This window comes from Ochotona curzoniae, unplaced genomic scaffold, assembly GCF_017591425.1.
Source record: "Ochotona curzoniae isolate NIBS_2020 unplaced genomic scaffold, NIBS_Ocur_1.0 contig_2754, whole genome shotgun sequence".
In the NCBI taxonomy this organism is placed as follows: domain Eukaryota; kingdom Metazoa; phylum Chordata; class Mammalia; order Lagomorpha; family Ochotonidae; genus Ochotona; species Ochotona curzoniae.
The window spans coordinates 25235087-25247928 of record NW_024465582.1 but is presented as its reverse complement, the minus strand read 5'-3'; the positions used below and the strand labels follow the sequence as shown (position 1 = coordinate 25247928).

At 41.0% G+C, this 12842-nt stretch overlaps 1 protein-coding gene across 1 annotated transcript; it reads right to left on the bottom strand.

Annotated features, from left to right (window-relative positions):
* Window positions 1–366: 366 nt before the first annotated feature.
* On the bottom strand, window positions 367–9450 carry LOC121154659 (granzyme A-like). Its single transcript, XM_040977691.1, is given in 7 exon segments — window positions 367–627; window positions 3947–4186; window positions 4188–4220; window positions 5023–5046; window positions 5049–5169; window positions 6941–7082; window positions 9331–9450. Coding segments are annotated over 7 exon segments (792 nt in total). The 5' UTR covers window positions 9401–9450; the 3' UTR covers window positions 367–465.
* Window positions 9451–12842: the final 3392 nt, after the last annotated feature.

The window sequence follows — 12842 nt, the reverse complement described above, 5'->3', positions numbered from 1 at the left end:
GAATTTTAGATTCTACTCCTCACCCCTCTTTGGAAAGTCTGTAAAGCACTGAAATTTTCTATTTCTTCCATAGATTTGAGTTCTTTCCTAAGTGTGACTAGCAGGTGTTGATGTGGGACAGTGACCTTTGCAGGATGGACTTACTTCCTCTTTTTCCCCAAATGTTCCAAACCTGGTGTTTCTGTTTGCTGTGGAATGGCTGAGCCGTTTGCTTGTGATCACACGGATCTGATCTCACATCACTCCTGCTGGGTCCCACTGAGATAGCAAAGTGAGCAGTTCAGGAAGAATTCCCATGCTATTCCACATGTGGATCCATCCCCTGCCCCTTGCCACATGACTGCTTCACTGTGCTGGTTGGGATATTCCTACTAATGTTAGAGGAGAGGAACGGAGATAGCCACACAAGTTTGTTTTATTTATGATAAGATTAAAAGGTGGCAGCACATGGAACGAAGCAGTTAGCTAAACTGCTTTCTTCATAGTCGTAAGTATCCATTCGAGGTGTTTTTGGGACAGAAGAGTATAGACGCCAGGATACTTCGGGTCTCCACATTTCCTTTCCTTGCCAAAGGAAGTGATGCCACGGACAGTGCCCTCACATAGCAAAGGGCTTCCAGAATCTCCCTGGGAGAGAAACAAAAGGAGGGTATTAGAGTCAAAGTCAAACAGGACCACCTGTGAAGTGAAAGAAGTTCTAGAACACTTAATAATGGAGTTAAGACCAACCTTGATTTACTTGAAAATCATTGCTTACAATATCTTGTACACTAAACTTGAGACTGGCTCTCTTATTATTATTTTATTTCAGAAAAATGTTGCTATTTTCTGGAAATGCTTAATAACTAAATAAATTAGTAATCTGCAAAGAATAATAACCATGTTTTGTTGGTTCCAACAGCAAATTGACTTCTCAAAGGCACAAAACCAAAGTAACTCCTTCCAGAGAAAAGTTGTCCTTGTGAATGCATGAAATAAGGAACATGTGAGAATCTGAGGTTCTCCCTGGGCACTGAGATGCCTGGGCGTACTTCAAAAAGTACTTGGAGAAGTGGATAGGTTGAGATGGCTGCAGCCCATATGAGGTTGTCTAGGTTCACTACCTAGCTTTGCTTCTTGACCCCAGCTTTCTGCTAATAGAGACCCTGGGAGGCAGTCGTGATGGCTCAAGTCCTTGGCTTCCTGAGACCCATGTGGAAGAAGAGGATTGAGTTCAGGGCTGCTGGTTTCAGTCTTGGCCCAGTTCTGTTCATTCTGGGCCTCTGAGGTGTGAACTGTACACAGGCAATCTCTGTCTTTTTGTGTGTCTTCTTGCTTATTAAGTCAATAAACAAAAAGTTTAGAAGACAGTTGATAGAAAAATTGAATTAAAGGGAAAATTTTACATTTGGTGCAAACAAATGGAAATCTGTACATAGTTTTTTCATAATCCACAGTTACATGAACTTTCCAAATATCCCTCATTTGCATGGATGTGAAATGTTTTTTGCACCCAAATAATCTTTTCACTCCATTTTCTGTGAGCTTTTTGAGACACCCTTGAGGTTTCCCTTCCTGTTATGATGCCTGACATTTGCAGAATTAGTTCTGTAAGTTTACTTTGTCCACAGGCACTTTTAAGGCATCTAAACGACAAGGAAGGATTGTTAAGCTCCAGTGTTAGAGAGTGGTTGGTGGAAGATGATATAACATTTTGGGGTATTGCTGTGTCCCTCAGGATTCTGATGGAGCTCTCAAATGTGAAGGTTGTGGGCACCTGGGTGCCCAGAGTTGTGGGCATGGGATAGAATAGTGAAAGAGATGAAGAAGAGAGAGTTCCATGTCATCTTTTCCAAGGGTAAGAACAAGGGTCTTGAAGATCTTATCTTGGTCTGAAGGCAAATCCCAGCTCTGGGGAAAGACAGAAGCTTCTGGATCTATCAGTTTCTGATAACCCCCAAACCACACACACTGCACATTACTTCTCTTCAGGGAAGATTCGATAGAGTATTTTGGGAAAGCAAAAAAGTGACAAGCCAGTGCTCACAGCCTAAAAATGTGAAGTAATTCTTCTACTCCAAATTTGAGGCAGGGCTCTGTCCTACCCCTTCTAGGGAGTTTTGGGGTGGGCACACATTTTCTAGGGAGGGGTCATGCTGGTAAGTTGTTTAGTAGGGGATTGGGCTCAGCTCTAGGAAGCGGTGGGACCCAGTCCCAAGTCCCCAGCCTGGCTCAGGAATGATCAGGCATTTCAGGCATGCCCAGGTTAAGTGACAGAGGAATTTTAGTGCAGGGGAGGGAAGAATGGAGCGAGCAGAGAGGGAGAGGAATGGATGCTGAGATGGGCAAAAGGTTTCAAGGGTCTTGAAGATCTGATCTTTAGCTCTCCTGAGTGTTCAATATGTTCAAGTTCAGATCTATGTATGTCAATATAATAAAAATCCAAGAAAAAACATTGCTTTTCAGTGTTTTTTTTAAATATAAAAATCAAAAAATTTTTTTCAGGTAAGAAAAGGACAAAAGGCATGAACAGGCATTTGTCAAATGATGAAAATACAAATGGCCGGCAACACAGGAAAAGATGATTAGTATCACCAGCTACCAGAGGAGTGAAAATAAAAGCCACAACGAGGTCTTACCTTACCCCAGTTAGAATGCCTTCCATCCAAATATCAGAAAACAGCAAATGCTGGTGAGAATGTGTGAGAAAAGGTACCCTAATGTTGTTGCTGAGGATGTAAAACTGTGCAACCATTATGGGAGACAGTATGCACATTCCTTAGAAAACTAAAAATAGATCTTGACCCAGCTATTCCACTGCTGGGAATGTACCCAAAGGAAATAAAATCAGCACATGTAAGAGTTACCTGCACTCTGTTTACTGTAGCTCATGCCACAATAACTACCTACTTGGCCACAAATGATGACTAGATAAAGATGTTTTATGTATACATATGGAGGAATACTATTCAGTTATAAAACGAATGAAATCCTGACTTTAGAAACAAATGGATGTAACCAGAGATTACTATGCTGCATGAAATAAGCCATATGTAAAAGAGAAATAGTGTATGTTTTCTGATTTGCGACAGTTAATACAGAGTATACAAAATGTAGTGCTTATGAATGAAATTGACATCTTTGGATTTGATTATTTCTTATGGTTCTTATGTATATTCCTGCTGAAAAATGGTCTTTCTACTTTTTACCTGTTGAATTTTTTATTTTGTGGCGCATTACACATTTAACTATAAAAGTCAATTAAAAATATGCTTTTGCTAAAATTGAAAAAGAAGGGAGGCAAAGGGGGAGGAAGGTAAGGGAAATATATTTTAAGAATTATATCTATGAACTACATTTAATCTGTTCTCTTTATGTTAACAGTAATGTAAATAGATTAAAAAGACATTGGTTACCTACGCATCAGCTAGCAGTGAACTTCAGGTGATTACTCACTTGAGCTAAGCACTAAGTCAGCTGACTGGGCCTTTGCACAACTTCTTTTAAGATGTACTAGGATCTGGGCCCCGAGGCGTGGCCTAGTGGCTAAAGTCCTCATCTTGTACGCCCCAGGATCCCATACGGGCACCGGTTCTAATGCTGGCGGCCCCACTTCCCATCCAGCTCTCTGCTTGTGGCCTGGGAATGCACTTGAGGACGGCCCAAAGCTTTGGGACCCTGCACCCATGAGAGAGACCCGGAAGAAGTTCCTGGTTCCCCGGTCCAGCACCAGCTGTTGTGCTCACTTGGGGAGTGAAACATCGGACAGAAGATCTTCCTCTCTGTTTCTCCACCTCTCTGTATATCTGACTGTGTAACAGAAATGAATAAATCTTAAAAAAAAAGTACTAGGATCCCATAAAAGCTAATGTCATGACAAGAAATGACCAGAAAAAGCAAGACATTAAAATTCTGCATCTGTAGGACCCACTCCCACAACTAAGACACGAGAGCTTGTTGAACTTACATCGCACGAGTCTTTGCCCCCTTTGGGGCTTCCAGCACAAATCATATTCAGCCCAATCACAGGATTGAAATTATAGTGCTTGTTGTCATTGCAGATTTTTCTGTCGATGACAGTGACGTTGACTTCTTTCAGAAACTTAGAAATATCAGTTGGCTGATTGTTAGTCAATCCCCATCCTGCAACATGACACATGGTTCCTGGTTTCACATCCTGCCCAGTTTCAGGGAGTGGAAGGATGATCTACTATTTTGCTTAATTTTGCTTTCTTTTTCAGCTGTTAAAAAGATCAGGTATAAGGAGTTAGTAAAATGAGATAAATATTAATATTTTCACTTAAATTCTAGCTCAGTCTTGTGGGGGCCCTCCCTTATTCTAATTGATAACAATAGTGGCATAGGGGGAAAGTTTTCTTTCTTACAGATGGTCAATTGTATATAGTGTGTGCATGTGTGTGTGAGAGAAAGAATCTTCCTTCAGTCACCATCACACTCCACAGAGGGCCACAGTGACCAAGCCCCCACATGTATGACGGGGGCTCAATTACTTAAAGTCATTTTGTACTGCGTTTCCCAGGCCATTACCAAGAGGCTGGATCGGAAGTGGAACAGCTGGAACATGGCTTGGTGTTTATGTGGGTGCTGGTGTCACAGGTGGCTGCTTTCCCAGTTGTGCCACAGTACCTGTCCAAGGTGCTGTGACTTTTAAAAAGACAGTCAGGGCCCTGAGGCGTGGTCTAGTGGCTAAAGTCCTTGCCTTGAAAATGTCGGGAGCCCATATGGGCGCTGGTTCTAATCCCAGCCGCTCCACTTCCCATCCAGCTCCCTGCTTATGGCCTGGGAAAACAGTCGAGGATGGCCCAAAGCAAAGTCTTGGGACCCTGCACCCGTGTGGGGGACCTGGAGGAACTTCTTGGCTCCTGGCTTCGGATCAGCATAGCACTGACGTTGTGCTCACTTGGGGAGTGAATCATCAGATGGAAGATCTTCCTCTCTGTCTCTCCTCCTCTCTGTATATCTGACTTTGTAACAACAACAAAAAAATTGTTTTTTAAAAAGAAGACAACCAAAGGTACATACCTGTAGAAGTTGAAGATCACCTTCAAATGTGTTTTTTTATTATACTTTGGATAGCGAAGTTTTTTTCTAATGGCCATTATCTGTTTCTCTGGCTCATCCTTGCTTGCTGAGTGAGCCCCAAGGATGACCTGGGCTCTTGATCCCTCCCTGAGGACAGACACAAGAGTGATTACTCAAGCTATTGTTTGATAAGGAATTGAGCATATTACATGCCAATCAGTTTCATGTCCATTTATAAATATACCTGTTGTGGAGTAATTTTTTTTGTGACCCAGAAAGAAAATGGGAGCTTAAAAGAAGAAAAAAAATAATAGGCTTTTGAAATTATCATCCTAATTAACACATTTATATCAACATCATCACCACCATCATCATGACCACTAGCTAATTTTATAATAAACTAACCTAGGTTCATTGAAAAGTAAGCAATTCCATAGCAGCAAAACCAAGTCTGTGCTGATCCTCCACTTCCTCTAGCACACTATGTTTATCTGTGATGGGCAATTGATTCAGCTGCAGAGGACTGAAGAATCAAAATCTCAGTAGTTCATATACAGAAGCAAAAATACCAGTTAAGTGCAATGCATTAAAGAGATCTTTATAGGAAAGCAGCAAACTTACTGATAAAGCTTATAGAAACAGACCACCCAGAGGGTGGCCCCATTTGCTTGTTGTTAGTGTGTGTGTGTGTGCTTGTGCTGGGGGACTGTGTCTGAAGGAGAGGCCCAGGATCCAATCCTTCCCTTAGTTCATGCTCAAGATTCATTTTGGTGAACAAGGCCAAAATTCCCTCAGATGTTTGACTGGTTGAGGCTATTATCATTCACAGCCTGATATAGACTTCAACATTCAGATTTTACATCACCTGTTGTTCCTTACACCAGCTGGACACGGTCTCACCAAAGTCATTAGGACAGAGATTTGCAGTAGAGCCTACCCTGATGAGGGAACGTCTTTTAAATCTGCACGATCCAATTTGGTGGACACCGGCCTCATGTGGTCACCAAAAAACTCAAAATTTGGCTGATGTGGCTGAGGAACTAAGCTTGAAATTGTATTTATCTTTAATTTCAACTTAGGTAGCCCACTGTGGCTATTGGCTATCATGTCGAATATCACAGGGTTAGGGTTCCCATGAAGGGAGTGGAGAAAAGACCAGGCCTGAGAAGAGATTTGAATCTAGCTTTGACAGGGGAGAAAAATTCACTAAGGGATCCAGGAAAACACTAAAAATATAGTTTCTCTACTTGGTGGTAATGCTCAGGCCCCTGGATATGGGGGGGGGGGTGGGTAGGGGAGTAGGGAAACTTTAACCCTTCCATGCTGTGACTAGCTCTACCTAATCACATAGTATGACCAGAAGCAAAGCCTTGTAACCTCTGGCTCTAGTGGAAATCTACAGAAAGAACTTGACCATGTTGCTTCCTCCTTTGACTAATTGTGTGTAGCTGGTCTGGAATAAAGCCAGTTCCTGAAGACTCAGGTGGTAAGAATGTTTGTGTGAGGCACAGGTTGTGGTAGAGTGGGGTAGGTAGCAGTTTGGGGTGCCTGCATCCCATATTGGATTGGAGTGCCTGGCAGTGAGTCTCGCCTCAGTTTCTGATCCAGTTTCCTGTTAATGAGCTTTGGAGGCAACAGACAGTCCACACACTTAGTTTCCTGCCATCCATGCTAGAGGTCCTGATGGAATTCTTGGCTCTCCATTTCTACCTGTAAACCAATGGATGAGAGATTGCGTCTCTCTCACTTGCTCTCTATTCCTCTGTCCTTCAAACAAATCAACAAACACAGGAAATTTAAAAAGAAGCAGATGAGAACATGGACATCAACTTCCTATAGCATGGTGGAATTTATTATTTTTAATAGTATTTCCCCAAATTTGAAGATATCTACATTAAAATAAACCTGGAGCACTTACATTTTACAGTGAGCTGCAGTCAACACCCAGTCATCTGCAATCAAAGCACCAGCACAGATTTCTCTATTATTTTTCAAGAGGGCCATGTAGGGTCTTGAATGAGGAATCACTTCTTGTCCCCCAATAATTCTTTCACACATACCTGCGCAACAGGAAAATCCGGTCACACTGCTGGCTGCCCCACACAGCTCTACATCAAACCTAGCTTCCTGCTGGAGTCCAGCTCCAGCCAAGTTCGGTGCTCAGGAAGGGTGCGTGGAGTTGGCGATTAAGAAAGACACAGACACAGATACTTGGTGCGTTCTCACTCTAGCTCAAGAAAAATGCCCTTTTTATTTACTCAAAACCCTTCTCAAGCTTCTACACAAGCAACTAATTGTTCTATTTTTTACTTCAAGACTTGGGGGGCATGTACAGACATTTGGTCACTCCATCTGTACTTCAAGGCTAAGCAGGTGCCCCTAAATATAATTCTGCAAAATACCGTATTCATATTCTTCAAAGCAAGCCATTATTCATTCTTCAACAGTAGCCATAGAACAACAGCCAGGACTCCAAGGCCAAGACACATGCAATTACTTGCTAATCAGTAGTATATTCCTACCACATTTCTATTTCTACAATTCACCCATTATTTAATGGGAAAATAGGTTACAAGGGAAAAACCTAAAATCCAAAACAGAAATTTCAAATATAAAATCCCCCTACAACTACAGACTCTATAACCCCATAAACAATGAGACAATAATCAAAAGCATTTTCTTTAATAAAAACATCTTTAATTCCTCTAGCTAAAAATTATAAAAAGCGGCTAAAACAGTTACATTTTCTTTTTTTTTTCAAACAGTTACATTTTCTATGCTTCTAAAAATTGCAAAGACAAGCTAGCCTTTGAGATAACAGTAACTATATTTATTGCCATAGCAGTTTCAGCTCTGACTCCCATCATTCTGAGATAGGAGTGGTGCTATCATATTTTATTTATTTATTTTTAAGTTTATATTATTTTTCATATGCAGTTTTATAGTACAGGGATTCCTCCCTCCCCCTCCCTTTCCCATTCTTGCCCCCACTGTTTTCCCTCATAACTACTAATATTTTTAAATGTCCTCCAGGTTATTCTAATGTGTAGGAGAATTGGGAGCATTGATCCAGATAACTCAATCATTTTGCTCTGCTTATTCACCCATGTAAAAGAGACTTGCTGTTTATTTGAGAGGGAGGGAAGGTAGAAGAGAGAGGGAGGCATTCAAAGGGGAGAAAGAGACAGAGAGACAGAGAGAGACAGACAGACAGAGAGAATCTTCATTTGCTGGTTCACTCTCCAGATGGCTGCAGGAGCTGAGACTGGGTCAGGCAGAACCAGGAGGTGGTCAATTCAACCTAGAGTTTCCATATGGGTGTCAGGGAGCTAACCATTTAGCTGTCACCTGCTGCCTACCAGGGTGCACATTAATAGGAAGCTGGACTGCTTCATGTGCTCAAGTGGTCCTACTATACCACACTTATAAAACAACCTTTTGGTCCCAAATGGCCTAAAATCTTGATATAGTTACATTTTTTTTCTCATGTTAAGGTGCAAGGTAAACTAGAGAAACTTTTTGGGGGGGGGATTCCCAACAAGGCAGGTGATTACAGAAACCTCTGTCCACCATTTCCACTCTGACGGACACTGGGAGGAAACCATGGATGGCTCCACATTGGCCAACCCCATCCTCTGCCCCAGTGTGTCCTCGCTTCTTGGCAGGTTCTTCAAGGAACAGGGGGAACTGCCACAGAGCAGCTTCTCCCCCTGGATAATGCCAATTTTATAGCACTTTATCCCAAGCATGCAGAAGTCACCCCAAAGCAGGAATCATGGTAAAACTTAGTAGAAGGAAGTAGCTTAATAAAAGGTATCATAACATTCCCAATGTTCCAGTGTGTCTCTGAGTAGACTAGCCCAGAGAAATGATTACAAAACACCAAAATCACTCCTGATTCCCTTTTGGTGATTAGGTTCTATTTGTCTTCATTGTCTTAAAGACTTTCTATGCATTTTTATGCCGCAACAAAGACTGAATTGATGAAGCCACTACTCACTATTCCTTCCTGAAAGGTATAATTTGTTGCCCTAACTTGAGTCTTTTATGAGTTTAATCATTTTTGCATTGTCATCTGAAACTACAAGTTAGTAGCAATGAGCCTTGATGACTCTATTATCTTACATACAAAAATTATAAGAAAGAATTATTCTTCATTCTGAAACAAAGACAGATTCTCTATAAAAGAATGCCTTTAAGTCTTGGGGAATGAAAAATTTCAGTATACCAAGGTAATATTACCAAAGGTTTATTGAGTGTTTCATGTTATTTGCTAGTTTGAGTGGAAATGACAGCAATCAGTCTTACCTTCTGGAATCAGCAGGAGGAAAATCATGCTGGGGAGAACCGAAGCGCAGAGGATCCAGGAGTTCCTCATTGCGGCTGAGTCCCCACATCAATCAGCAGAAAAACCTGTTTGTAGTTCTTGGTTGCCTCTGCCTATATATCAAGCAAGCAGAGGATGTGGTTGGATTTTCTTTCACATTTCAAAGTTGAAAACGAAACCCAAGCTAGAGAACACTGGTAAGTCTCTTATTGCCGGGGGTGTGGCATCCTCCACTGGGGCTGCTAAGGGCGCGGCAATGGCAAGGGGACCTTACTGCTGTCAGGTTGTAGCTCATGCTAGGGATTTGGCAAACCAAGTATGTTTCCTGGGTCCAGGGACTGTAGTTCTCCAGCATTGAAGTGGTCCTAAAACTAGTGAAGACAGATATCTTTCTGGCTGTCTCTTTGGGATGTATATGGTCAATAAGCCAAGTGCAAGTGGAGAACAGAACAGAGTTGTACAAGCGCGCATGAACCTCTGTCTTGATTTGCCTTCCCTGCTTTGGGGAGCCTGTAGCAGATGTGTGGACACGGATAAGTAGAGTTGGGGGCTAGCCCTCTTTTCACAGTTTCTCCAACTTAAAGCCCTCCTCCCTTTCTTTCTTTTGCATTTAGTTGAGCAGGAAAATGGGAGTCAGGTGAAGTTAAATTAGTCTCGAGGAATGTCTCGGGAAAGAATGAACCCCTGTTCTCAGAGCAGGAGTATGCAGTATCCTTCCATAGGCGACATCCTCAGCTCTTTTTCTGAACTGAGGAGTTGATCTATTAGAATATTTCTGGCCAAATGTTCTGTGCGGTTGTCTAACGTTACAAAAGCCATCCTCGTGGTTAATACCCTGATGACTTCAGACCTGGTGGTAATTGTATGACCTTAGAACAGAGCCCTGCTAAGACTCTGATGTTTCCTTTTCCCAGATGTTACAAGTGCACAAAAGATTCGTCACTTTCAGTAACAGTAGTAGGGTTCCCTGGCTTTGATGACTAATTTTATTGAAAACAAAAAAAACATCAAATTTTAGTTACCCACATCTACTGAAAATGTCTTAAAGGAAACATTAACAATGCTGCTTCTTTTTACGGACTCTGGTTGTGCTTCCTCTATTAATTCTAATTTTTGAAAGTTTTATAAGATCTGACTGCCATATGATAAAGTTCACACATTTACACACAATATCGTAGACTTTCATGTATTTACAGGGTCATGAAGTCACCATTGTGATCAAATTCTGGACCATTTTCATCATCTCCAAAGAAGCCTTATTCCCATGATCAGTTTCTTCTTTTAGGCAACTAGAGTAGCTTTTTCTGGACATTTCTCAGCAAAGGATGTATACCATACGTGGTCTTTAGTGACTGACCTCCTTCACCGGCCTTACTGTTTTTGAGGTTCATCCAAATTGCAACCTGTGTCAATATTTCATTCCTTTTTATGGCCAAATAATATTCATCAGATGGACATGACACATTATATTTGCCCAGTTATCAGCTGATGGACATTAGGATCATCTCTCTTTCTGAGTTACTGTGAATAAAGTTTATACATTCCTGTATACATTTTTCCTTGGAAATATGTTCTCATTTCTCTTGAATCTATACTTAGGAATGGAATTACTGGGCCATATACCACCATGTTTTAACATTTTGAGGAATTTCAAGCCTGGCGTAATTGCTCTGTGGCTAAATCCTCACCTTGCATGTGCCAGGGTTCCATATGGGTACCGGTTCATGTCCTGACTGCTGCACTTCCCATCCAGCTCCCTGCCTGTGGCACGGGAAAAAGTAGAGAATGGCCCAAAGCCTTGGGATCCCTCACACACTTAGGAGACCTGGAAGAGGCTCCTGGCTTCAGATTGGCTCAGCTCTGGCTGTTGCAGCCCCTTGGGGAGTGAAACAGTAGATGGAAGATGCTTATGTAAATCTTCCTTTCCAATAGACATAAATAATTTTTTCTAAAAATAAAATTTTCAGGAATGTCTAAGCTGTTTTCTAGTGTAGCTGCACTGTTTTATGTTCCCTCTGACAACAGGGGGGTTTCTGATTTCTCTATTCCTTGTTGATTTTGTTTGTGTTTGGTGACTACCATACCAGTGAGGGTGAAATTGCAGCTCATTGTGTTGGGATCTGCGTCTCTTTAATGGTCGTTCCTGCCGAGTGTCCCTGCACGCGCTTATTGGCCACTTACACTTACTTGTCATTTTTGGTGAGGTTTTGTGCCGATTCTTAGGTTAGGCTATTTGTATTTTTGCTTTTGAGACAGGAGTGCCTCACTAGACATAGGAATTGAAAATATTTTTCTCTGGACCTGTCAATTGCTTTGTCTTTTTCTTGATGTCTTTTGTAGCACAAAAATGTTAACTTTGATGAAATACTATCTGTCAATTTCTTTTTATTGTTTTTGTGTCTTCAGTGTCATATCCTAGAAGTCACCCTGGATCATCAAAATGTCTACATTTTCTTTTAGAAGTATTATAGCACTTTTGTTTTTTTTTTTACTTTCAGGACTATATTTTAGTTCGTTTCATGTGTGGTTTGAGTTAATTTTTGTTTATTATTGAGGTAAGAGTACAACTTTATTCATCTGCATGTGGATATTCAATTGTTTGACCACTATTGTGAAAAGACTGTTATTTCCCCCATGGATTTGTCTTAGACATGTCCTTGAAACTAACTGACTTCATAACCATTAGGGTTTACTTTAGACTCTTAGCTATAAAAGCATTGCTTTATGTATGTCTATATTATGGCATTACCGTACTGTCTTGGTTATTGTAATTTAATCTAAAGCTTTGAAATTCAAAAATTTAAATCTATTAGGTTCTAGAAATCTTTTCAAGATTTCTTTTCATTATGAAGAATAAATTCAAAAACATGTTTATATTATAACATGTCTTAGCTGGGCACAGTCCATGGCGCATAGTGATGAATTAAATTGGACATATCACAATCATTAGAGAATGAGTTTATTGTAGTCAGCTCTTTAGGAGATACAAAGCACAGCCAAAACATGACACATATGTGACAGATGTTACAGTTTATTAAGAATAGTACAGAACTGAGATTGGTGCTTGCATGGGCAAATTGGCTAGCTAAGGTGAAACGCTGCAGAACTGAGGCCTGAGGAATATGCAACTTCAGTCTAGTTGCAATTCAATGATACAATTCTCCTGAACTATTCCTCGCCTATTCCTATTTCTGAAATATCTGTGACAGGCTCTGAAATTTTCTCACAGTCTTTGACTATTTTATAAAAAATTAAAAAATAGTCAGAAGTGAAAACCCCTTTTCTTCTCAGCCCCTCCTCTCACACTGAATAGAATGCAGGGCGCTCAATTAGAAGAGCAAAGAATTTCTGGCTTTCCCTACAACAGGTTATTTTTTGAAGATTTTAAAAAGACTTAACTATTTTTTTCAATGAGGGACAGGGAGAGATCTTCTGTCTTTCAACTTGCAGCTTAAACGGCTGCAACATCCAGGATCTTTGGCTGTCTCCCACA